The sequence below is a fragment of the Eleutherodactylus coqui genome, chromosome 4 (assembly GCF_035609145.1).
Source record: "Eleutherodactylus coqui strain aEleCoq1 chromosome 4, aEleCoq1.hap1, whole genome shotgun sequence".
Classification (NCBI taxonomy): Eukaryota; Metazoa; Chordata; class Amphibia; order Anura; family Eleutherodactylidae; genus Eleutherodactylus; species Eleutherodactylus coqui.
The window spans coordinates 78,823,100-78,850,826 of NC_089840.1; the positions used below are offsets into that span (position 1 = coordinate 78,823,100).

The 27,727-nt window shown below is 44.7% G+C and overlaps 1 protein-coding gene across 1 annotated transcript; it reads right to left on the reverse strand.

The window, feature by feature from the left end:
- LOC136626498 (tricarboxylate transport protein, mitochondrial-like) lies at positions 1 to 27,727 on the reverse strand. The gene is made up of 9 exons (XM_066601556.1): positions 27,704 to 27,727; positions 26,406 to 26,467; positions 25,159 to 25,290; positions 24,565 to 24,703; positions 23,379 to 23,463; positions 20,147 to 20,251; positions 19,035 to 19,150; positions 9,342 to 9,415; positions 1 to 444 (listed from the first exon to the last, which is right to left on the reverse strand). The coding sequence occupies exons 1-9, from the start codon at positions 27,725 to 27,727 to the stop codon at positions 330 to 332; spliced, it is 852 nt and encodes a 283-aa protein (XP_066457653.1). The 3' UTR covers positions 1 to 329.

Here is a 27,727-nt window from a genome sequence, read left to right on the forward strand (position 1 = left end):
ATAGACTAAGGCTTTGTTTTCTCTGCAGTGGTGATATGCACTTGAACATTATTTGAAGTCTAGTTTTGAAGTGAATCCATGCAAATACAGCTCAAATACTTCCACAATAAGGTATCTGACAATCAATGACTGCAATGTATTTGGCAGATTTAAGGCAAATCCAGACATGAACACACACGTATCATACAATAAGAACAGGTTAAAATGACATTATGATAATTTACAATATTTCCAACAAGCACGATTCATTCAAGTTATGGTAAAATTAAGACAGAAAACATATCCCCTCTACAAGGCGGAGCGAAGCTTCAGGTCACACATAAGTGGTGTTAGGAGGTCTTCCAAACTCTGTTAAGAACTTGAACTACTTCTTCATAGATGATAAAGACAATGGCAACATCCAGACACACTCTGCCCAAACGTGGTACGGTGCCCTTGTAAAACCTAAGGAGGAAAGATATTCTAGTTTAATTTATTCATATTAATTGAAAACAGCATATCTCAAATGTACAGGGTTATCATAAGCACCAAAGAATAGTAATTGGCATATAAAGCAGTATGGAGGAATTCTAAAGTATTAAACAAAAAGTTAGGTTAGGGCTCCATGGCGACAGAGTGCACCCCACCACAAATGGAGTGTTATGATATACATAGTGGAGTCACAATATTATGTCCACCTCCTACTTTCGATGTCGGCAGCGCATAGCCCATGAAGGAAATTCAAAAGGGCAAAAAAATATCCTGCAGCGCTGATGCATTAGCAGTGTCAGCGCTGCATCAGTGGATGGGGCGAAACCTTCCCCCGAAACCTTATCGAGGGTTCAACAACATGGCGCCTTGTGCACCTCTACCTTTTCCGATTCCCTGCAACTGGTCTGGCAGGAAAGTGGAGGATTAATAGACGCCCAGAGCACCTCTCAGCAGCGCTCTCCTCCTTATCCCCAGATGTGGCAGTGGGCTGAAGGAGGAGTCCTTCATCAGCGTTGGCAAGCACCGCTCTGACAGCAGATGTAAGTATCACTTTAAAGAGGTTGCCCCGCAAAAGCAAGTGAAGTTAAACACTTCTGTATGGCCATATAAATGCACTTTGTAATATACAAAAACGTTGAATGGATCACAGCACACTCTTTACCTTATGGTGTGTAAGGGAGGACCGTCCTCATAACCAGTGCGCGCTCAATTCAAGGTCCTGGATCCTGGACCTTCGTTTAACAGCATACAGATTTGAGAGAGCAGCACTCCAGGGATTTTCAATAGAATAGAAATCTTTATTGCCCCACAGATACAACGTTTCAACTCTCTGCTGAGAGTCTTTGTCAAGTCCTAATACATACATGTGCAAGCCCACTTTAAATACCCCCCATGACTCCACCTACACCAATCACAATACCCTTTACAAAATACATTTAAAAACAAAGCATTCACATTGGGTGTATACAATTCCTACCCCTGGTGCAGAATAATCAACAGCGTTAAAGGTAAGGGTGTCATGCTGGGCGTCTCATCTTCAGTTGCTGGTCCGGTCGCAGTCCTTCCACGTCAGCGTCAGCGCTCCCGCCCGGGATCCCGCGAGATGACCGCGGGACCTCCCACCGAGACGTCACAGACAGCTGTTAGACCTCCCCGGCTAGAAATCCCGCGAGATTACCGCGGGACTCCTCAATGCAATCACCCAGTCACTCCTCAGAATGAAACATATCCAACACGAAACCCGCTGTGGTCATCCCCTGCATTACTACCATAGAAAAAAATACCATAGAGAAAAAAAATACACACATATCATCGGCTTAGCGCTCTGTGCGCATGCGCATGTAATCAATTCATGATGTAAGTACACATCGCTATTGGAGCCCGATCGCATCTCATATCCAGCTCCCCTGCATATACATAATCGCTGCCAAAGCCTATCAGTGGACATTACCACATGACCTAAATCCACTCTAACACGAGCGCATCGTAAATCTGGCATAAATAATTAATATACTCAACCCCCCAAGTATATGTATATATCAGTGCAGCCATTGCAACTATCGATCATTTCCAATAGCTGCATTAACACCTGAATGACCAATACATAGGGACAAAAGCATGACACCACACCATCAGTCCAACTGCTCAATAATTTATTGAATTTGTTTTATCAACTGATCTTTTTATGATGCACGGGATAGGTAGACTGTATCACCCAATGTGATCTGAAAAAAAACCAAACACATAGCATAGTTAGTGAAATGTTGTGATTACAAAAAAAATAAAAATGGATATAAAAATATAAAAATGCAAGTACGAATCACAGAGCACCAAAAGATATCACAATGCCCACTAATTAAGATATAATAATGGATTGTATTCCACATTTAATCCATTGGGGGTCAGGGAATCCAATCTAAAAATCCATTTAGCCTCCAACAGTTTTAATTTCTGTTCCCTATTTCCTCCCCTAATGTCCTTATCAACCGAGTCTATTACCATAAAGCGGAATTGACTGATGGTATGGTTGTGTTCGTCAAAATGTCGGGGAATGGGAAGATCCAATTTGTTTGTCCTGATATTACTTTTATGATTTGACATGCGCTTGCGAACCTCCGTAGTGGTTTGCCCCACATACTGAAGGCCGCAGGGGCAACAAATCAGATACACGACAAAGGTTGACCAGCAACTATACCATCCACGTACGCGGTATCTCCTTCCAGATCTAGGGTGCACAAAACTGTCCCCCTTCACCATGTTGTGACAAGACGCACAACCCAGGCACGGAAAGTTGCCCCTCTTAACCGGTGCCAATGTCCTTTGAATGGGACCGGAAATAGGAGCAACAGATGTACGGACTAAACAGTCCCTCAAATTCCGTGCCCGTTTGTAGGCCATCATAGGAGGGCATGAGAACTCCACAATTTCAGGGTGACAATTTGCAAGAACATGCCAGTGTTTTCTCAGTACATGTTGAATTTTCTTACTATGTGTCCCAAAAGTGGACACAAACGGAATCCGTTTCATTACCTCCTTGGTTCTGAACGACGGACTAAGAATAGACGCTCGTTCAATCTGTCTAACCCTGTGTGTCTGTTCATCCAACAACTCCTGTGGGTACCCCCTAGAGACGAATTTATTGTACATCAACTCCAACCTTTCATCAAAGAATTCATCGCTGACCACCCGCCGGACCCTGAGCATCTGGCTCCAGGGTAAGGACTTAATCATGGCCGGCGGGTGGCAGCTGGTGTAATGTAATAAATTATTTCGATCCGTTGGTTTGATGTACAAATCCGTCTTCAAGTGGGTCCCCTGCTTCATAATCAGGACATCCAAAAACTGTATGGATGTATCCGAAGCCACAAGCATGAATTTTAATTCAGGACGAAAATCATTCAATTCCCTATGAAAGATGTCCAATTGCTCCCTTGAACCATTCCATATGAGGAAGATGTCGTCAATGTACCTCCACCATACCTGGGCAAAGGCCCAGGATGGGGAGGTACAGAGACACATCTCCTCCATATGGCGCATGTAGATGTTGGCATACGATGGGGCCATGTTGGACCCCATCGCAGTCCCTTGCAATTGCCGATAAAATCGGTTCTGATACAGGAAACAATTGTTGGATAGAACCAACGTCAACAGTGTAAGAACAAACTCCACACACTCCACGGACAAGGTAGATCTGGATAGATAGTATTCCACAGAGGCTATACCAACATCATGTTTGATGATCGTGTATAAAGAGGACACGTCAAAGGACGCCAAAATGGCCTCCTCCCTAATGGTAATAGAGGCCAATTTACAAAGAAAATCCGAAGTATCAAGGATACTTCGGATTTTCTTTGTAAATTGGCCTCTATTACCATTAGGGAGGAGGCCATTTTGGCGTCCTTTGACGTGTCCTCTTTATACACGATCATCAAACATGATGTTGGTATAGCCTCTGTGGAATACTATCTATCCAGATCTACCTTGTCCGTGGAGTGTGTGGAGTTTGTTCTTACACTGTTGACGTTGGTTCTATCCAACAATTGTTTCCTGTATCAGAACCGATTTTATCGGCAATTGCAAGGGACTGCGATGGGGTCCAACATGGCCCCATCGTATGCCAACATCTACATGCGCCATATGGAGGAGATGTGTCTCTGTACCTCCCCATCCTGGGCCTTTGCCCAGGTATGGTGGAGGTACATTGACGACATCTTCCTCATATGGAATGGTTCAAGGGAGCAATTGGACATCTTTCATAGGGAATTGAATGATTTTCGTCCTGAATTAAAATTCACGCTTGTGGCTTCGGATACATCCATACAGTTTTTGGATGTCCTGATTATGAAGCAGGGGACCCACTTGAAGACGGATTTGTACATCAAACCAACGGATCGAAATAATTTATTACATTACACCAGCTGCCACCCGCCGGCCATGATTAAGTCCTTACCCTGGAGCCAGATGCTCAGGGTCCGGCGGGTGGTCAGCGATGAATTCTTTGATGAAAGGTTGGAGTTGATGTACAATAAATTCGTCTCTAGGGGGTACCCACAGGAGTTGTTGGATGAACAGACACACAGGGTTAGACAGATTGAACGAGCGTCTATTCTTAGTCCGTCGTTCAGAACCAAGGAGGTAATGAAACGGATTCCGTTTGTGTCCACTTTTGGGACACATAGTAAGAAAATTCAACATGTACTGAGAAAACACTGGCATGTTCTTGCAAATTGTCACCCTGAAATTGTGGAGTTCTCATGCCCTCCTATGATGGCCTACAAACGGGCACGGAATTTGAGGGACTGTTTAGTCCGTACATCTGTTGCTCCTATTTCCGGTCCCATTCAAAGGACATTGGCACCGGTTAAGAGGGGCAACTTTCCGTGCCTGGGTTGTGCGTCTTGTCACAACATGGTGAAGGGGGACAGTTTTGTGCACCCTAGATCTGGAAGGAGATACCGCGTACGTGGATGGTATAGTTGCTGGTCAACCTTTGTCGTGTATCTGATTTGTTGCCCCTACGGCCTTCAGTATGTGGGGCAAACCACTACGGAGGTTCGCAAGCGCATGTCAAATCATAAAAGTAATATCAGGACAAACAAATTGGATCTTCCCATTCCCCGACATTTTGACGAACACAACCATACCATCAGTCAATTCCGCTTTATGGTAATAGACTCGGTTGATAAGGACATTAGGGGAGGAAATAGGGAACAGAAATTAAAACTGTTGGAGGCTAAATGGATTTTTAGATTGGATTCCCTGACCCCCAATGGATTAAATGTGGAATACAATCCATTATTATATCTTAATTAGTGGGCATTGTGATATCTTTTGGTGCTCTGTGATTCGTACTTGCATTTTTATATTTTTATATCCATTTTTATTTTTTTTGTAATCACAACATTTCACTAACTATGCTATGTGTTTGGTTTTTTTTCAGATCACATTGGGTGATACAGTCTACCTATCCCGTGCATCATAAAAAGATCAGTTGATAAAACAAATTCAATAAATTATTGAGCAGTTGGACTGATGGTGTGGTGTCATGCTTTTGTCCCTATGTATTGGTCATTCAGGTGTTAATGCAGCTATTGGAAATGATCGATAGTTGCAATGGCTGCACTGATATATACATATACTTGGGGGGTTGAGTATATTAATTATTTATGCCAGATTTACGATGCGCTCGTGTTAGAGTGGATTTAGGTCATGTGGTAATGTCCACTGATAGGCTTTGGCAGCGATTATGTATATGCAGGGGAGCTGGATATGAGATGCGATCGGGCTCCAATAGCGATGTGTACTTACATCATGAATTGATTACATGCGCATGCGCACAGAGCGCTATGCCGATGATATGTGTGTATTTTTTTTCTCTATGGTATTTTTTTCTATGGTAGTAATGCAGGGGATGACCACAGCGGGTTTCGTGTTGGATATGTTTCATTCTGAGGAGTGACTGGGTGATTGCATTGAGGAGTCCCGCGGTAATCTCGCGGGATTTCTAGCCGGGGAGGTCTAACAGCTGTCTGTGACGTCTCGGTGGGAGGTCCCGCGGTCATCTCGCGGGATCCCGGGCGGGAGCGCTGACGCTGACGTGGAAGGACTGCGACCGGACCAGCAACTGAAGATGAGACGCCCAGCATGACACCCTTACCTTTAACGCTGTTGATTATTCTGCACCAGGGGTAGGAATTGTATACACCCAATGTGAATGCTTTGTTTTTAAATGTATTTTGTAAAGGGTATTGTGATTGGTGTAGGTGGAGTCATGGGGGGTATTTAAAGTGGGCTTGCACATGTATGTATTAGGACTTGACAAAGACTCTCAGCAGAGAGTTGAAACGTTGTATCTGTGGGGCAATAAAGATTTCTATTCTATTGAAAATCCCTGGAGTGCTGCTCTCTCAAATCTGTATGCACTTTGTAATATACATCGTGCATTAAATATTGGCCATACAGAAGTTATATACTTACCTACAGGGGGTCCCCCCCCCCCCCGTGTTGGCGTCCCCGTCTCCATGGCGCCGACCGAATCCTTCTCCTTGATTAGACGCGCTTGCGCTGTCTGCCCTCTTCTGTCGCGTTGAATGGGGCAGCTCCAGCGTGGAGACGGGGACGCCAACAAAGGGGGGGACCCCCTGTAGGTAAGTATATAACTTCTGTATGGCCAATATTTAATGCACGATGTATATTACAAAGTGCATGTATATGGCCATACAGAAGTGTTTAACTTCACTTGCTTTTGCGGGACAACCCCTTTAAGGGAGTTAAGGAGAGCAGAGCGGAGAAAGCTACTATTATAGAGGGCTGAAATTAACTAGTGGTGAATTTTTTGCTCTTATCAGCAGTAAGGGGGAACTACCAGCAGCTGTTCAGAGGGAAGATGAGATAGAAGGACAGAAAACTGTATAGTATAGTATTGAGTGGAGGCGATTATGCTTCACAGCCTCTGAAAAAGGAGAAGGGAAGGAGAGTGAAGCTGGTGTGCATTTATTAGGCACCAGCTGATCAATGCTAGGAAACCCCTCAGCCAGAAACTTGAATGTAGAAGAGCTTGTGCACCAAGTATGATGCTTTCAAAATGCATGAGAAGGAAAACTCAGTACCCCCCCCCCCCCCCCCAAAGAAGTGCATGACTTTTTTTCTTCAGGGATTTAAGGCCCATTTAGACACAACGATTATCGCTCAAAATTCGCTCAAAAGCCGTCTTTTGAGCGATAATCATTGTGTGTTACTGCACTGACATTGTGCAGTTTTCGTTATGCCGTCGCTCATTGTTGTCTTTCAGTGTGCTGTGCTGAAAGACAACCATGAGTCTTATCAGGGATTCACACCGGGATACAGCTGATACTATTGTTTCAGCTGTATCCCACTCCCTGATGACAGCTGGGTATGAAGAACAGAGCGGTCTAGCGGTCCATACCCCGCACGGAGCGATCAGCTGTATAACAGCCAGGCGCTCGGAGCGGGGAACAGCTGGATGCAGAAGACAAGCGGGGACGCCCTGCTTGTCTTCTGCATCCTCCGCTGGCAGCGCAAGGCGATCACTCATTTTGAGCGATCATCTTGGGCTGCAAATGACACAACAATTATCGCTCAAAAGTCGCTTAAGCGACATCTTTTGAGCGATAATCATTGTGTCTAAATGGGTCTTTAGTAATAAGACTCGTTCTGTGGCCCCAAGCCTTAATGGCTATAGAATCCTTTCTGCATGAGAAATCAATACACACATATCTTATTAAGTGTGGCCACAGCAGGGTGACTCAAGAGACATCACCTGTGATCACTGGAGGTAACTAGCACTGTCCAGAGCCAGTATTTGAGTACATTACATCTGTATTATTTAGAGGTATACTAGAGCTGAACTACTGTGTCTATGCCTGCTGCATTATACAATTTGTGATATATTTTATTTCCAGGGGGAGCAAGTTCTGAGTTTTGCTATGGGGCCAAATGAGTTCTTTCTATGCTTCTGCTCGACTCTCAGCCCTCTAACTTCATATCTCCCTAAGATGTTGTAAGTTTGGGTCAGCAGACCTGTAATCGGGCCAGGACATTCAGCACCCTTAATACACTCACTTGAAACTGGCCATGTATAGAAGAAATATAGTTTGAGCCTGGCGCTGCATTTTTGTTAAAATAGATTACGTTAGGGTTAATGCAGACGGCCAGTTAGGATCCCGCTGCGAGAAGCGACCCATGCCCCTGCAGTGACCCGCGGCTCACCTCCACTGCTGTCTTCTCTCTGCTCTGCGATGTGCCGGCTGGTACACAGTCGCACATGTACAGAGCAGAGCTGGCGCGTCAGTGGTGACGTTTCTGTGCGTGCCTCTGTGAGGCGCACACAGATATAGGACATGCTGCAATTTGTTTACCGGACAGGTTTTCACGCGGTCAAATAACGGCTGTCTGCATAGGATTGCATAAATCAAAGCAATCCTATTGCAGCGTACACAGGTGGAAATTCTGCGGGAAATCTCGCCGCGGAATTTTCACCTGTGTGCATTCATCCTTAAGAATGACACAGTGTGACTGGCCACACACAGCGAGACCATGCCCACTCCTGGCGCCACAATTTTGCCAATAATTGTGTAGCTATGGTTTGGCTTGGTGTGGCCAGCAGCACCATCTGTTTCTACTATTAGGGTGGACTGCTACTAATAGGCCAGTGCTGTGTGCTTCTCCCCCCCACCCCTTCCCCGGGCTAAAATTTGCCACCCATTCCCTGTATATACCGTGTTTCCCCAAAAGTAAAACCTACCCCTAAAATAAGCCCTGCCCTAATTGAGGAAGAGGGGGGTGAGGGCTTGAAATATAAGCCCTACCCTGAAAATCAGTCCTAGCTACACTACATGAAAAATAGCAATACTTACCTAGCAGGCGCCACAGCTCAGCCAATCAGAGCCAGCGCTCGATGAACCAATCACAGCCATTCAATGAATTGCTTTGATTGGTTCATCGAATGCCACAGTGATTGGTGGAGCCATGGCACTCAAGAACCAAGCAGAGCAATTACTTGCTAGAGGCGGGGTTTACAAACCCTGTTACCAGCAAGCAATGTTCTGTCGGTGCTGAGCACTGCAAGCAAGCCTGCCCTGAACTGCGGAGACCAGCGAGAGGGACCTGGACGACGCCTGCTAGGTAAGTATAAGACATCCCTCAAAAATAAGACTCCTATGCCTCTTTTGGGGCGAAAATTAATATAAGACAGGGTCTTATTTCTGAGGAAACACAGTACATGCATCCATGTAATACACATTGATGAAATCCACTGTACAGTTACAGGTTGAATAACATTGGGATAATGATTTACTGATATATTTTATTATGCACTAATTAGGAAGAAAGGATGAATATTTGGTACTTACGCCAAGGGACCCTCATTACGAAGTATCTGGCTTGCACAGTCTAAAGTGTTCTTATATTTGTGAGCTTCCAAGCCCTAGTAGTAATCAGAACATATTGACCACATTATACATTAAGCAGAAACTGAATAACATCGAGATATATTGTCAACACTATCAGCATAATAACTAAAGGCTCATTTACACGGAGCGATAATCTCTTAAAAATCGCTAAAAAGCGATTCCTTGAGCGATAAGCTTTGCATCTAAACAAGCGGCCATCGTGCACTGCTAGCTGATCGTTAAATTCAGTCCAACCTAAAAATCGTCCTTCAGCCTTATCAGGAGTTCTCACTGGAGAACAAAAGATTCCCGCTGGAGAACAAAAGAAATAAAAGCAGATAAGAGCCCTATTAACTGATTTCCGCTAAGGCTTCATTTGCACACTTAACCCCTTAACGACCAGCCCATAGTCTTTTTACGTCCTGCTCAAGTGGGCTTTATTCTCGGAGGAAGTAAAAACATGCGTCCTACAGAGAATAAAGCCCCGTGGGCTATGGACGTGACAGCTCCATGCTGAATAAAGAATATAGATAGGGAACAGCACTTCTGATATAAGTCCAAAAATGCACTTACAGGCTTTCAAAGGTGCACGATCCAAAGCAAAAGTCCGGACCCAGAGACCAGAAATAGCAGGACATCTATATAGGTTGTGTTGAATCAGCACTCCAAGGGTTTTTTCAGAAAGTAAAAAAACGGTTTATTCCTCAATGGTAAAACATAGCTGCAACGTTTCGATCCTTACAGACACTGGATCTTTGTCAAGCATAAAGCAGCATACCACACCCCATACTTAAATATCCCCACATGTATAACATAGAACCAATCACAAAACACGGAGTAAGTACATCCCTGGCCCTATGACCAGGATGGTCATAGGGCCAGGGATATGCAGCGCAGCTGAACCACATGGATCACATAATGAGCATCTAGCAGTCATGTCAAATAAAGCACATTAGAAAGTGGGACATATTACCTAAACTGGCATCTGTGATGTTCTAAGGCGCAGGCGCGCCTCCCTAGCCAATCAGTGCAATGCCCATACCCTTAATCAACCTTCCGGGCCGTCAGCGCATGCGTCGATGACGCAGCATCGCGGCCATATTGTAGAAAGTACAACCACGCCCCCTGTGGATTCAAAAGCGCTACTGCGCATGCGCCAATGACGTGGCATTGCGGCCATATTGTAGGGACTATAAACCCGGCCGCTATGAGCGCAAACGCGCTACTGCGCGTGTGCCGCACATATCGCCTCCAATGATGTAATCCAAGCTTTTTAACATAAATAGGAGCATCAGCTTGGCACAAAACCACCCATACGTCCACAGCATCACAATGTACCATGAATGGTCACCCTGTAGACCAGTTACTGACCCAAAGCCGTCATTTCATACAAATTTTCTGCCCACAAAAAGGTTCATTCATCAGCAGATATTATGGACCAGATGAGTTAAATAATAATTACTAACCCAATTATGGGCTATACTACTAATCCTCATTTCCTATGTAGTCCGGGAAGAGCATACCTAAATAATTCACCATTGCCCATGGTCAGTAATCCCTAAAAGTGGCCTGCCAAATTATTGGACAGATGTAGACCAATGTAATATCACACAGACAATTATGTGCTACACCATGCTAGATGCTCAAAAAACATTTTTTTATATTCATTTTTACAGAAAAAAAAAATTGAAAATTTTTTTTTTTTAATATTGTAATCCTTTATGATAGAAGGCAAGATATGTAACTTGACAATATTCAAATGGATACAATCAGCCCGCTGGATGACATGGAGCTGTCATCCTGGGCTGCGGGGACCCCTTCCCGGCATTGCGATCGGCGCTATCCAATGGACAGCGCCGATCGCAATAAAGTGTAAAAAAAAAAGTTTAAAGAGTTAAAGATTCAGCTGCCCTGATGGATCCGATCCATCAGGGCAGCTGAAAGTACTTATCCGGCTTCCCCGATGTCTGCCGCGGAGAATGGGTCCTCCGGGACCCGGCGCGGCTCTTCTGCGCATGCGCGCCAGACGAATGACGTCACGCACGTGCGCAGAAGAATGGGAGCCCCGGGGAGTTGAAAATCTCCTGGTTCCCGGCTCCTGAAGGTAGCCGGGAACCAGGGGATGTCCCCAGGCCCGCGATCGCTGCTATCCAGTGGATAGCGGCGATCGCGAAAAAGTTTTAAAAAAAAGTAAAAATAAGGTTAATTTTACCTCCCCTCATGGATCGGATCCATGAGGGGAGGTGAAAATACTCACCCCCGGTCCTCAGCGGTGTCCCGGTCTTCCGGGACCTGAGTCCCCTTCTGCGCATGTGCGCCCGATGATTGACATCGAGCGCGTGCACAGAGAGGCTCAGGACCCGGGAAATTTAAAATCCCTCTGCTCCTGGCTGCCATGTGTAGCCAGGAGCAGAGGGATGTCCCTGCAGAGATGATCACTGTTATCCAATGGATAGTAGTGATCATGTAAAGTAAAAAAAGTGTAAAAAAGTTAAAAAAAAAGAAGTTTAAAATGCTTACATTTCATCTCCCCTCACGGATCATATCCGTGAGGGAGGATGAAATTACGTACCTAAGGCCCCCGGATTTATCCGCGGACCTTACCACAGCTTCTGCGCACGCGGCCGTCGCCAAAGCGGCGGACACATGCGCAAAAGCTGTGGATTGCCAGGATAACTCAAAATCTCCCTGCTCCTGGCTACAAAACTTAGCCAAGAGCCTGGAAATTTCACGGGGGCCGCGGTGAGTGGTTCCTGATCACGTCTTCGCCGTTATCCAATGGATAATGGCGATCACGTAAAAGTTTTTAAAAAAAGTTAGTTTCATCTCCCCTCACTGATGCGATTGGTGAGAGGAGATGAAACTTTTTATTGGAGGCCTCCGTATTTGCACCCCGACGCGATTCTCATCCGTAAACTTACCCGGATTCTGCACATGTGACCGCCGGCAAAATACCGGACACATGCGCAGGAGTCGGAGGAGCCCAGAAAACTTAAAATCTCCTTGCTCTCGGCGACCAACGGTCGCTAAGAGCCTGGAGCAGTGACAGGTGGCCTCGTTGAGCGGTCCCCGGTCACGTAATAAAAAAGTAGCGATCTAACATAGGTCGCTCTCACATGACCGGATAAGAATTACGGATTCCGTATGCGTCTGATCCGCGGTATTGCGCAGATCAATCGCATTGGATTACACAATTCAGCTCACATTAGTGGGTCGGAATTGTGTAATCCACTCGCAGAAAAGAGAACGCAGCAAGTTCTATTTTACCGCGGCTATCCACAGCATAGAGCCTATTGTGCTCCATGGTCACGGATATACCCGCAGCCCATACGCAACTACATTGTATGCGGGCTGCAGGTCCCCGTGTCATCGCTAAGCGACGGTGCGGGAAATACAAACAAAAAAAAGGTGTACTGCGAATGACCGCCTGCGTGAGTAGGCAGTTATGCGCAGTACATTACGCGTCCGTACGCAGGGTCACAGCCGGGCTCACAGCTGGGATCCACTGCGGGCCTCCGCAAGCGGATTCCACCTACGTCCGTGTGAGCCCGGCGTTATTCAGACCGCTACCTGTAATACGTATTTTACAAGAAGCCCCGGGAACGCTCGCCTTCCTGCAGTTCCAGGAGCAGCTTGTTGAGCGTCTTCTGTGTGAGACCGCTGCACCTCCGCAAGCTTACGAAGACTCACGGAGCGCCACTTTTTACACCCCATCCCCGCCGCTGAGGTCACGTAATACCCCCCAAAAAGCATGAGAGGAGGGGGGATGCACGGTTTTCAATTAGGGAATGCCAAAAAATGGGGATGGCGGGGGGGGGGGGGGGGGAATTATTTTTAGGAAGTCCATTTTTTTTCCGTATAAGTGGGCAATGGGGCCTGGAATTTAGTCAGTTCTGCCCTGAAATCCAGCGGGCATTCCCTCCATTACAAGCCTTGCCATGTGTCCTGTAAGTAGATTAGGGCCCCAATGGGTATGTTTCTGAACACGGGACAAACAGGGGTATCCATTTTGGGGTGAACATCTTCATTCCTATGTGCACTGTACAAAAAAAAAAGTTTTTAAATTGACACAATTGCCAAAAAAATGAAAATCATAATTTTTTTCTTCTGCTTGGCTTAGATTCATTCAAAAACTGTGAAGTCAAAAAAGTCATCGTACCCCAAGATAAATTCGTTAAGGGGTCTACTTTTCAAAATGAGGTCACTTGTGGGTGTTCTCCATCGTTTTGGTCACTCAATGGCTCTACAAGTGGGCAATAGGGCCTAAATCTCCTTCAAGCTAAATTTCTGTTCCGAAAGCCACCGGTTGCTCCTTTCATTTTGGACCACATTGTGCATACAGACGTAATACTAGGGCCACAATGGGTATGTTTCTGAGCACAGGACAAACAGGGGTATCCATTTTGGGGTGCAAGTCTTCATTCATATATGTGCTGTACAAAAAAAAAACTGCTTTTTCATTTTGTTGGTAATTCTGTCATTTTAAAAGCAGTTTTTTTTTTGTACAGCACATATATGAATGAAGACTTGCACCCCAAAATGGATACCCCTGTTTGTCCTGTGCTCAGAAACATACCCATTGTGGCCCTAGTATTACGTCTGTATGCACAATGGGGTCCAAAATGAAAGGAGCAACCGGTGGCTTTCGGAACAGAAATTTAGCTTGAAGGAGATTTAGGCCCTATTGCCCACTTGTAGAGCCATTGAGTGACCAAAACGATGGAGAACACCCACAAGTGACCTCATTTTGAAAAGTAGACCCCTTAACGAATTTATCTAGGGGTGCGATGACTTTTTTGACTTCACAGTTTTTGAATGAATCTAAGCCAAGCCGAAGGAAAAAAATTACGATTTTCATTTTGTTGGTAATTCTGTCATTTTAAATCGTAATTTTTTTCCTTCGGCTTGGCTTAGATTCATTCAAAAACTGTGAAGTCAAAAAAGTCATCGCACCCCTAGATAAATTCGTTAAGGGGTCTACTTTTCAAAATAGGGTCACTTGTGGGGGTTCTCCATCGTTTTGGTCACTTAGGCCTCATGTCCACGGGGAAAATCAGGCCCGCTACGGATTCTACATGGAGAATCTGCAGCGGGTCCCTCCTGCCCCGCGGACATGAGCGCTGAAAATAGGAATTTAAAAGAATTTATTCATCCGCCACGGGCGGGTAAAGCCTTCTCTTCCTCACGGCCAGATCTTCTTTTTCGGCCGGCGGATGAACTCATCACGGCGGCGGCACGTCGCCGACGTGCTGCGCGCATGCGCCGGGCACATCCGCCGAGCCGAAGCAAAAAAGATCCGGCCGTGAGGAAGAGAAGACCTTCCCCGCCCGCTCCGGATTATTAAATTCTTTTAAATTCCTATTTTAGGTCTCCCGCGGATCCGGACAGCTTCCATAGGCTTCAATAGAAGCCCGCGGGAGACCCCCACGAAAATGGAGCATGGTCCAGATTTTTTCATGCTCCATTTTTTTTAAAATCACTTTTATTGACCATCCGCGGGTATTTATCTACCCCGCGGGTGGTCAATGCATCCCTATGGGGTGCGGATCCGCGGGCAGGAGAAGAGTCAAAATCTGCTGCGGATTTTAATTCTTCTTTTGCCCGTGGACATGAGCCCTTAATGGCTCTACAAGTGGGCAATGGGGACTAAATCTCCTTCAAGCAAAATTTCTGTTCCGAAAGCCACCGGTTGCTCCTTTCATTTTGGGCCCCATTGTGCATCCCGACATAAGATTAGGGCCACAATGGGTTTGTTTCTGAGCACAGGACAAACAGGGGTATCCATTTTGTCGTGCAAATCCTCATTTTCATGTGTACTATAGAAAAAAGTCCTGTCTTTAAAATGACATATTTGCATGGGGGTATCTATCATTTTGACTCCTATGAGCCTTTCCAATCTTGGTTTGGTGTAGGAAAACAAAGTGTTCCTCAAAATGCTGAAAAGTAATGTTAAATTTGTACGTCTCCTAAATGGTTAAAAAAAAAACGAAAGTTTTTCCAATGTGCGCCCAAAATAAAGTAAACGGATGGAAATATATATCTTAGCAAAAATTTCTATATTATGTTTGCACATATTTGAGATATTGCAGTTGGAAATGTGAAAAAAATGACGATTTTTTCAAAATTTTCCCAATTTTGGCGCTTTTATTAAATAAACACAAATTCTATCAGTCTTTTTTTTCCGCCTAAATGAAGTACAACATGTGGCGAAAAAACAATGTCAGAATCGCTTGGATATGCAAAACCTTTCTGGTGTTTTTCCATGTTAAAGTGACACGTGTCAGTTTAGCAAAATTTGCCCTGGTCATAAAGGCGCAAACAGGCTTGGTCACTAAGGGGTTAATTGCTCTTAAAGGGGTTGTCCCACGATAGCAAGTGGGTTTATACACTTCTGTATGGCCATATTAATGCACTTTGTAATATACATCGTGCATTAAATATGAGCCATACAGAAGTTATTCACTTACCTGCTCCGTTGCTGGCGTCCCCGCCTCCATGGTGCCGTCTAATTTCAGCGTCTAATCTCCCGATTAGACGCGCTTGCGCAGAAGGGTCTTCTCCCATCTCTTCGGTCTCTGCACGAGCGGCGTTCTGGCCCCGCCCCCTTCTACGCGTCATCACGTAGCTCCGCCCCGTCACGTGTGCCGATTCCAGCCAATCAGGAGGCTGGAATCGGCAATGGACCGCACAGAGCCCACGGTGCACCATGGGAGAAGACCCGCGGTGCATCGTGGGTGAAGATCCCGGCGGCCATCTTGGCTGCAAAGAAGGAAGAAGCTGCAGAGACGGGATTCGGGTAAGTAAAATTATTATTTTTTTTTTATCACGTCCCTTGTGTTTGTCCCGCGCTGAACGGGGGTGGTCTATGAAAAAAAAAAAAAAAGCCGTTTCTGCGCGGGACAACCCCTTTAAGTAGCTGAGTAGCTGCTTAACAGTTTGTTTATTTGCAGATTATAAACCGATATTGCATACAGTTTCATAGAATATTTCTTCTTGTTTACATCTTAAATCACATTAAAATTATCTTCTTTATTAACCTTCAACAATATAATATAAAAGTTTATAACACTAACTAATAAAGCATTTCCCATGTATTGGTCTACTGTGCTTTGTTTCCGTTTTCACCACCTGTCTAGACTCTATTTATTGTTATTAGTGTGTTGTGCGAGCCTGTCCATAAGCCCCATACTTTTTCAAATTTATTAGGGCATCCCCTATGCTGATAAATTACTTTTTCGTATGAAATTATGGTGTCAACTAGCCTTTCCCAGCATGAAACTACTTAATAGTTTAGGCAAAATGATTGCTCATAGCTATCACTCAAACTGACACTATATTGCAGCCTAATACTATAATAAATATGCCTGGTAACTTATTTCAATTTTTCACTGCCTGTAGACTGCGCCCACGACCCCCACCACGCTCCATGCTTGTTTACCCACGTCACTTCTGATGACGTCACCTCCATGTGTGTCCTATTACAAACAACAACCATCTCGCGTTGTGTCCTCATAGCGAGCATATGCAGTAGCAATTTTAGAAGATGTGACTGTGCATTTGCTCCAGCCTGGCCTTTGCATCCGCTGCTGTTCCCTATCCACCCACCCCTGAGATCTAAATACAAGTCGCATGTCAGAACAGATGGACAGGACCAGAAGCTTCACACTGAATTCAGATGGGCATGACGTCAGTGGAAGGGGTTCAACTTTGTGAGACCCGAATCATATTATGGACCCGTGGAAAAGATATTGGTGGCAGATTAGGTACAGAAACTATATTAGTGAATGGTTTATTTGGCTCATCTTTTTTAAACATACTGAGGGCACGGTCACACGAGCGTAGGCGTATTTACGTTCGCACGTGCGCAGCGTTTAATCGCCGGAACGTTTTTCGGCAATCATGACCAGAGCTAGAAAGCGTATTATCGTTTGTTCCTACTTTGCAAACTATCTTTTCGGCCATCGAATATGCGTTGGCGCGTATTTCGGTCGCGTGTATTCCGTTTTTTTTTCGGGTTGCCGTTTTTACGCGCCGTAAAATCGCCCGTGTGAACGAATACATTGCAAACCAACGCCTCAGATGGTCACGTTTATACGATTGGGCGCAAAAACGCGCCGTTTATGCGCTCGTGTGACCGCACCCTTAAGCAGATGGAATACCCCTTTCTCAGGGTCCAGTTGAAAAGTAGTCATAGCTAAATTATGAATTGAAGCAGTGATGCTAATTTGAACAGAGCCTTAACTGTATACAATACAGGTTCATGCAGACAGCTGTATCTAGGCGGGCTACATAGTTCAGCTTTGATATGCAGTGTTGCTCTTCTAATATACCATGTGCATTAATTCCTCAAGGTTTTCATGGTCTCTGTTTTTAGCCCTCGAATGAGAATATTCACTACCTACTTGCAGAAGATGAAAATCTGTCCTGGTTTAATGATGATCACACGCATGCTCAGAGTGTGCTACAATAACTACAATGGAACTTTAGGCTATGCTCACACAATCAGGATTCGCTATAGGCAAATTCAATATATATATATTTTTTTTCAAAGACCTTACAGCAGATATCTAAGATGGACAATCCGATTTCTGCTACATATGTGCCAGCAGATTGTAATTCAATGCGGCAAAATGACATCTATCTATGTAGAATCTGTGCCAATAATGAGAATTCTGCAGATTTTATAATCAAGGCAGACAAAAGGACTTGGTACTGAAATTCAACATGCCCAATCCTTCTTTCCCCAACGTCATCTATCGGGGGAAAATTAGGAGGACGCCCATACACACGTAAAGTCGTCCAGTCACAGTGAAAGCAGAGGATTTGAATGACTTAAGGCTGCATTCACACGAATGTATATCGGCTCAGTTTTTACGCCGAGCCGATATACGTCGTCCTCATCTGCGGGGGGGGGGGGAGGCTGGAAGAGCCAGGAGCAGGAACTGAGCTCCTGCCCCCTCTCTGCCTCCTCTCCGCCCCTCTGCACTATTTGCAATGGGGAGAGGCGGGGCTAATTCTCAGAACTTAACCCCGCCCCTGTCCCGCCTCTCCCCATTGCAAATAGTGCAGAGGGGCGGAGAGGGGGTGGAGAGGAGGCAGAGAGGGGGTGGAAGCTCAGTTCCTGCCCCTGGCTCTTCTATCCCCCCCCCCCCCCCTGCAGATGAGGACGACGTATATCGGCTCGGCGTGAAAACCGAGCCGATATACGTTCGTGTGAATGCAGCCTTAGGAAGGGAATCTGCCCCTAAATACTCATTACATCCATAGGATCAAAAATCTGTCCTGGTCAAGTGATGATCACACAGGTGCATGGCTCATAAGGCTATGCTTTACACGTTCAGGATTTAATCAGTAAAGAGTCCCATTCAATTAGTACAAGCAGAGATCTGGAAAACCACAAGTTGATGCACCTCAGAATCAGAACATTTCAATCTACAGTGAATTGCATTTTCGCAAATCAAATACCCTTCAAAGATCCAAATGAAATATTGTGGTCCTATAGGCATCACTGCCTTCCCTGCATACAAGGATCTTGTCATTATGATGGATCAATAGCATGTAGGAGGATGGGGCTGTCAGATAACCATAAACTGTTCAATACAGATATAATAGGATTTTATACAAATAGATCTGCAGCGATGATAAACACATTACCTGCATCCTGGTCTTGATAACATCTAGAGGTGTATTACCAAAGACACTGGCAGCCCCAGCGGTGGCACCAAATATTCCTGTGATAATAGGATTAATCGGTCTTTGGGGATCATCGCCTGAAATCAGAACAATGGTTACATATTTGGCAAAAGACGTAAAAGACATATACTTGGCAAAAGACGGACATTCTTATTGATGCAAAGCAAATAACTGGTATGCCATATTGAATAACTGGCCTGGATGTATCCAACAATGTGGTCTACTTCACCAGTAGAGTCTCAGAATGTCTAGCACTGATTAACAATGAGTCCGTCTCCTGAACAATTCCACATGTTCTAAGCTACATTTAGTCTACTGCTGATGGTACGAAATTAAATTCTTAAGGCCTATTTAGACGGGACAAATGTCGGGCGAACGATGCCCGACACTCGTCCCTGCAAGTGCCCGCTTACATGCTTTTGCACAGGAATGAGTATTGTTGCTTCACAGCGGGGCAGCTGCAGGAGAGTTCTCTCTTCGCTTCCTCACGCCTTTCTCCATTGACTTGTGATTTTAAGCTGCATAAAATTCTGAACGATGAGCGTAAATAGCAGCCATTCAGTACTGAACGGCCGCCGTGTTAAGTGAATGGAGAGGGGCAGGGGAGAGCGAAGAGAGAAATCTCCTGCAGCCACCGTGCTGTGTAAGCAACGATACCCGCCCCTGTGCAAAAGCACGTGAGCGTGTACTTCCGGGGACGAGTGTCGGCCATCGTTTGCCCGAGATTTATCCCGGCTAAATTGGCTTTTAATTGGATAACATGGGAGTGCTGGGCATCAGACCCCAAAAGATCTGCTATTGATGACCTATCCTAAACAATAGTACAATCCTGGAAAACCCCTTTAGGTCAAGGCCAACATGGAAGAATAAATGTCCTACATCAGCCACTAGTATATTAAATGGATATCCTGCTGCAAAACTAAAATTTGCTGTTTTAGTCTAAATCCTATGAACTATTATATATAGCACCCAGTCTCCACTAATAAGCTATGTGGTTTATTAGTTTATTATCTGTGTAACATATGTAAATAGTGTATACAATCAGAACAATGTGTAACCAGGATACTACTCACCTAAGTACCAGCTACGTAGTGAGGTCATGACATAGAACCGGATTGCTTGGTTGGAGCCTTGTTTTAAAATAGTAGGTGTTAGTCCCTGATATGTCCCACGTAGCCCTGATTGGTAATAAATATACATTGACATTAATATTTACTATCAACGTATATCCTAGAACAGGCCCAGACTGGCAATCTGCAAGACTGGGCAGATTCCTCATGGGTCACATTGCTCAAGCAGTCAGTGGGCCAGCCCACCAGTCACCAACTCTGCTCTGCTGCGGTGTGTGGGCAGCATGATCACTTAGGGCTAATTGGTGGACTGCTGGGCTGAGAAGTGCACTGTTAGCCACTAATTGGCCCAGCAGCACTAATTGATAGAGTGCTGGGTCGATTAGTGGCTAGCAGTCCACTCATCAGCCCAGTAGTCCAATAATCAGCTCACCAGTTATGAACTAAGTTCTGATATTTGTATCTATTCACTTAGCTTGGTTCTAGTGCTTTATATATTATAAGCGTGCCTCTGGTGCCGTATTTATGTTATGAGGTTGGCTCTGGTGCTTTATTTATGCTATGAGCTTGGTTCTGGCACAGTATTTAAGTTATGAGCTTGGTTTAGGCGCTGTATTTGTGTACTGAGTTTGCATATGGTGCTGTATTTATTTATGTAATGAACTGTTCCTAGTATTAATTCTTACAATATATAGTCCAAGTATAATTGTAATTCTTGTATTGGATTATTAGTTTAGGAATAATTTTCTGCAGCACACTGTCACAAGCATTTCACACGCAAATTTTAAGCAGCCCGGTAGGAAACCTGTGGTTAAATATCATATTTTTCGCTTTATAAGACGCACCTGATGATAAGATGTACCTAGGTTTTAGAGGAGGAAAATAGGAAAAAAATATTTGGAACTCCCCCAGACCAGGCAGTTAGTCAGATAATACATGAGGAATAAAGAGCAGTAGTACCAACTCAGAATGAAGTATATAAAACTTGGCAACCTGCCATTCAGAATCCAGGAAAGCTGAGTGTAAATGTAACAGTGATCTTATTACTTATCACTCAGCTTTTCAGGAGCCCTGAATGTCGTGTTTGACTAGTTATAGCAATGCATGTTGTATACATGTTATGCTTGCATAACTCTGCAGTTGGCATTCAGGATTCTGAAAGAGCTGAGTGACCATGTAATGATGATTCCATTAGTTGTCACTCAACTTTCCAGGATCCTGCATGGCATTTCTCATTATGGTTATGTATGGTGTATAAATGTGTGCATAACAAGGCACAAATATATACAACATACATGCAGCTCTCTCCCACCTCTGCTATGTAGCCAACAGATAAGTGTTGTCCATTTGCTCAGATGTCATGGTCCTCTGATCTCTGCTTTATGTCCTTCCCAACCTCACCAGAGAGCTCAGAAAAAAACTAGCCTAAGGGGTGCAACCGAGATGGCATGATCACGCTACAGCTGACTGATGAGGGGGAGCAGAAGTTCCCTCTCATTAATGAGCTGTTTCTATGAGCATCGGGCGCTGCTACGGATCGGATCGTACCTGCAATGTTTATCAGACTGTCAGCTCCATAGCAGGAGCCGTCTGCCCGTACAACAGCTCCCTGCTACTCCCCCACCCCCAGCAATCAGCTGTTGTTGGCCGCTCTGCTCTCCTGCTGTTACCCCACCCCCAGCAATCAGCTGTTGTTGGCCGCTCTGCTAGCCTGCTGTTTCCCCGCCCCCAGCAATCAGCTGTTGTCAGCTGCTCTGCTCTCCTGCTGCCTGCTGTTTCCCCGCCCACAGCAATCAGCTGTTGTCGGCTGCTCTGCTCTCCTGCTGTTACCCCGCCCCCAGCAATCAACTGTTGTCGGCCACTCTGCTCTTCTGCTGCCTGCTGTTTCCCCGCCCCCAGCAATCAGCTGTTGTCGGCCGCTCTGCTCTTCTGCTGCCTGCTGTTTCCCCGCCCCCAGCAATCAGCTGTTGTCGGCCGCTCTGCTCTCCTGTTTGTATACAAAGGGCCGGCAGCTCAGTGAGAAGGATTTACCATCTGTTTCAACTGCCGGTCAGGTCAGATCTCAGTATGTTCGCTCTATAGGACGCACTGACTTTTTCCACCCACTGTGGAGGGAAAAAAAGTGCATCTTATAGAGCGAAAAATACGGTATTTGTGTCCCACCCCTGAAAGTACCTCATCCTGCAAGTTCTAACACTGGCCAGCATCAGGATGTTCTCTTTTATTATATTAACCCAAAAGCTAATAGCCAATACTACTTTTAGCTCAGAGTAAGGCTTCTTTCAAATGAGCACATATTATCCGTCCGTTTTCACAGCCGGACGATATTTGCGCTACGTTTGGGGAGAGAAAACTGGTGAACGAGCACACAAATCAAACGTTTGTGCGCCCATTCATATGGCCTGGTGAGGCTGGCGCAAATACACCGACCTCACCAGGCCATCTGCCATTTACCCTCCCTTCCCATCGCAGGCTCACCTTTCTTCTTCCCCGCTCGTTCTGTGCGATGGGAGGGAGGTAAGTCCGCCCCACCTCCTCCCATTGATGGCTATAGACAAGGGGCGGGAAAGGGCTGGCACTTAGCTCCACCCCTGCCCCACCCCTTGTCCATAGCATGAATGGGAGGAGGCAGAGCGGACAGGCACTTGGCTACGCCCCCTCCCATTGCACAAAACGAGTGGGGAGAAAGAGAGGTGAGCATGCATGGGTAAAATTGCTTCTTCCTGCAAATGAATTGCGATTTCTGCAAGCGGAGGGAAAAAAAAAATCGCAACATGCTCCATTTTTGTGAAGTCAATAGAGGTCGTCTAGCTCGCGGTCCATCCACAATTGACATTACGCACAGGTAATTTTTGGAAAATTTCATCCGCAGTGGAGATGAAGAGGAAAGAAGACAGGTACACAGTCACCAGCTGAGAACAGGGCCAGATACTGCTGCACACTCCGACCCATTCGTGTGCAGGAGGCCTAAAGCAAAATTGATCGCAGCCTGCATTGCGCACCACTATTTTCCCCAATATTAGCTGGTGGGGTCTGTGTGTCAGGCCTGCATTTTAATCTCAGTCCAGCTCTGTACTAGCATACAGAAAAAAACTGAAATTTCATCTTGGAACTGTTTCTATGGTAGCTGCGAAGATTTAACTGTATAACATATATCCGAAATAGATGTCAAATAATATTAATTAAAACATCTCCATCTCTCTACAATATCCTAGCGGTAAGAACTTGAACCCACCTTGCTGTCTGATAATTTCTCGCACTCCATGGAAGAAACCTTGATACCTAGGTGTGGAGGAGGCCTGGTCATGGATGAACTTCACCTGTTGTTGTCAAATAAATGATTGAAGTTGAATAACCATGATTCGAGATGTTATATAAAGTTCAATGTTCATCCTAGCACCCCAAGGAAACAAATATTTGTCAGCAGTAATCTTTTGAAGAATGGTCCATTAGATATAATACATATTTATTGCCAATCTGGGACTGTTCATGCCAACAAGCCATTTTTACCAAGAAAAAACTGCATACAATTATAAAATTTAGGGTTTGGCTGATAGAAGATCCAATCTAAAGCCAAAACAATGGCAACTACATTTTCTAATCTCCAGCATGTCAATTTTGCTGCAGATTTATCACTGGTTTTCACTACCGATTTCACCCTTTCATGTTATAGATGCAGATTTTGCCCCAGTTTTGTTGGGGACACAATCTGTGGCAGAAAGTCTGCAGCTTGTGGAGCCCAAAATATGGTGAGTTTGCGTTACTATGTCACAGGAGAATATGGCCTTTCCTTACATGACTATAGAAGTTACATCCCCTTGTAACCTAGTCACAGAAAATATTGGGATCAGACTATGTGAACGGCATACGCAAAACAAATGGTACTTTTCCACGGGTCGATAGTCGCCTGAGAAATCGCTCAAAAAAGTGATTATAGAACCCAACAGGGCAAGTGAGCGAGAATCACTCAGACATCGGAGTTGCTTGATTTTCAGCTCACCTAAAAGCCAAGCAAATGAATGACTGACTGTTTACTCTGCATGGAGGAGGGCATCCGGAAGAGATCTCCGTTGCGCTCCACCTGCATTCAGTGAGCAACTATTGAAAGCACTGGAGCAATATTCATTGGGGCAGCTATAAAGCACTTAGGCACCCTACAGTCATCTCATATAAAAGTACCCCTACTCATATGGGCGAGAGTGGGGAGGGGAGACTAAAGTGTATGTCTGCCCATGCATGGTTGCATAACTAGAGCCCCATAACTCTGAAATGGTTAATTATGGGTAATATTTCCTGCCACAATTACAGTAGGAAGAACAGCTCTAGCGCAGAAACAACTAAAATAAAGTGCATGTTAAAAGAACAGATAGGATTGACTGGCACATGTAAAGCGTTACTATTGGGGTAGCAACAACACATACCTTAATAGTTTCCATTGGACATACTATTAGGATAGCCTCTGCAACACCAGCCCCTAAGCCACATACAAAACTGGTCTTTCCCTCCAATTTCCCTGAGGAACTCCTTGCAAAGTTACTGAGAAACTCAAATGTGCCGAATCTGAAAAGAACACATTGAGAAAGCGGTAATTACAACCCATATTTTAGTTATGCCCCTTATTATGGTGGTTTGATGCCCCTTATTATGGTACGTCTCGAAAAACTTTTGGATCTTAGTAATTTTTATCTTATTTTTTTTGAAGAACAGGATATTAAAAGTAGTTACCTCATAGAGCTTTAAAACTAACATCTGATCATCAGGAAAAGTCTCATTAAGGCATACATTTTCCCTATAGCAGTACATGGTAGACATTCAAATTAATTGCAGTCCATGTAATGCATGGATGTGCTGGGTCTAACAAAGTGCCTCTCTATTCTGGTACACAGAGGGGATCCCACATGAGGGACCTTCCCATAACATCCATATGCCCCAATAGGATATTTAGACAGGGGGATGCCCATTTATACAATTTTATATCTCTCATCTCCTCCCCTTATGTAACATTTACTCCTTACCTCACTGCAGACTTCGGGATGGATCCATATAGCAATGAGCTAAGACCTCGATATAAACCTCTGACTCCATGATCCTGTACAGTCAGTGTGACACAGTGACCTTTAGGGAGAGATAAGAGGTCACCGGAGAAGCTATAGTATATATGTATTCTGTATCAGAAGCTTGAAACCTTTTTCTCATGTGACATATTTATGCTTAAATAAATTTTTACCGAAGCATTTTAGTTAAAAAAAATGAAAACAAACATTTACAATTATCCTTATTGCTTGTATCTTTCATTAAACCAACGACCAGTTAAGGGCCATTTAGACAATTATCGCTCAAAATTCGCTCTAAAGCCATCTTTTGAGTGATGCACTGTTCATTCATCGCTGAATTCTAGCCAGCTAGAAATTAGCGATGAGCCTTATCAGTGCCGCACGCTGTCTCAGAAATAATGGGGAAAACCCTTGACTGGGACGGGACCCCACCACTGGGAACATGACCTTGGATGTTCAATTGAACCCGAGGAGTGGGAGAGGGTCTTTTTGCTGGCTCACAAGGAATTACAAAATAATTACAAGGTGGTACAGATGTCCAGCTATGCTGCATGTGATCTCTTCGGATTGTTGGTTATGTGGTAGAGAAATAGGAACCATGCTGTATATTTGGTAGAATTGTCCTAGCTTCGTGCCCTTTTGGGATATGGTGTTCTCCACTTACAAGGAAAATTACGAAAAGTTTGATTACTCCATCCCTGCAGATAGGGCTCCAGTATATGCTACCTGGTTCAGTGTCTACTATCAAAAAAGTCCTGCTACGGTTCTTTTTAACAACCACACACTCAGTGATACCTACATATTGGAAAACACAAAAGATTCTGACAACGGTGTAGTGGATACGGAAGGTTAATGGGTTGATGTCTATAGAGGATTTGCTGGCAAAGACCTGTAGGGCACTGCACATGCCTGCATATCACACGCACATGGCATGCGCAGTATGCCATTTTTTCAGAGTGTGAATACTTATGAAAACGCTGTCCATATGCAATGTATTGCATATGGACAGCATATAATACGCAGCCTATGCCAATGTAGAGGGCTTATGCTGCATACATACACAGAGAAATAGAGCATGCTGCGATCTATTTCTTCACTTTCATTGACTCCATTCACCGCATATCATGCGTCTGTGAAAACACGGTGGTGGATATGTGCCCTTACACTTGATGGTGTGCAGGAAATACTCCACAACATGTTAGTATAACCTCAACGTCTCGTCAGATTTCTTGTCCTCCTCTGTGGCTTTTGTCACCAAATGAATGGTTTTCTGGAAAGATAAAGGAAAATTCTGAGCGAAAACATTCAACATGGAAGGAAATCCGAGTGTCCTCTGTGCAGTAGAGTAGGGTGTGCTCAAATGTGTTGGGTTTTCTGCTGCAGAATTAGGTGCAGATCCGCCCCATAATTCCCACCAAAAGGTGCAGATTTTGATGTGGATTTTGCTGTGGAAAATCCACAGCAAATCTGCCACGTGTAAGCGCAACCTAAATGTAGAATTTCCTGGAGAAGAGTCACAACACTTGAAACACAAAGAAACAGGACACTAGAAATAAAGATCTACGGCTATTCATACACATTAGATAGCTGTCCCTTGCATGACAGTCATTCCTTCTCACCCCCTTCCCCATACACTTGCATGTATTCCCAACAGGAAAGGGGAAAAAAGGCGGCTTCACACATCATATGCACAATTGCATGCCTTAGCGCAATGTATTCACACTGGAAACGAGTTTTCTTGCTTGGTTATCATAGTATTTTACTGTACTTTTTGCGCCCACTGGGCATGTTCATTTGCGCATGGCAGACAAACACACCCTGATTGAAATGGTTATTTAGGGCTTCTTCACACAGATGTATTTGCGTGTGCTTTTGTGTGTGCAACATTTATGTGTGCAACACGCAGAGAGTAGAACCTATTGATATAAATGGGCTTATACTCACCTCCGTATTTTACACATGCCTTTCGCACGCAATGCTCTACTTTTGTGCGCATTTTCGCACCAAGAGTCCTCAGAAATGTTTATTGGGAGTGTGTAAATTCACATGCAATATGCAAGGAAATGCACAATGCAATGCGCAATTCTGCTGGAAAAAGAATACATCTAGAACTAAAAAGCCATATAAATTGGGGCGCGTCTCTCTGCCGGACACAAATGAACATGCCCAGCGGGCACTAAAAGTACAGTGAAATATGCCAATACGCGTGCAAATACATTGCTCTGAGACACCCAATTGTACATTTGCTCGTGTGAAAGTGTTCTTAGGGCTCCTTGACTCTGACGTTTACGCACGGATTTTTGCCCATAGGGCATGTTCATTTGCACACCCTCCCGACTTCTATGGGGCCCCTTGCTGAGCAAATGCGTACAAAAAGTAGAGCATGCTGCGTGTGTACGAACCCACTGAAATAAATGGGTTTTATTCTCTGCATACATTTTGCTTGTGCAAAAATGCACGCAAATACGCCTGTGTGAAGGAGCCCTAAGCCTATGCAGACCCCTACCTCGAGATCAAAAATGTAGGACAT

Excerpts from the sequence above, each read along its gene's own strand:
- LOC136626498 (XM_066601556.1), bottom strand. The coding sequence starts at position 27,727 with ATGTCCTACATTTTTGATCTCGAG. Across the intron at positions 20,252-23,378 it reads AGAAATTATCAGACAGCAAG|GGCTACGTGGGACATATCAG; the intron begins GTGGGTTCAAGT and ends ATTACCAATCAG. Across the intron at positions 445-9,341 it reads CGTAATGAGGGTCCCTTGGC|GTTTTACAAGGGCACCGTAC; the intron begins GTAAGTACCAAA and ends TTTCCTCCTTAG.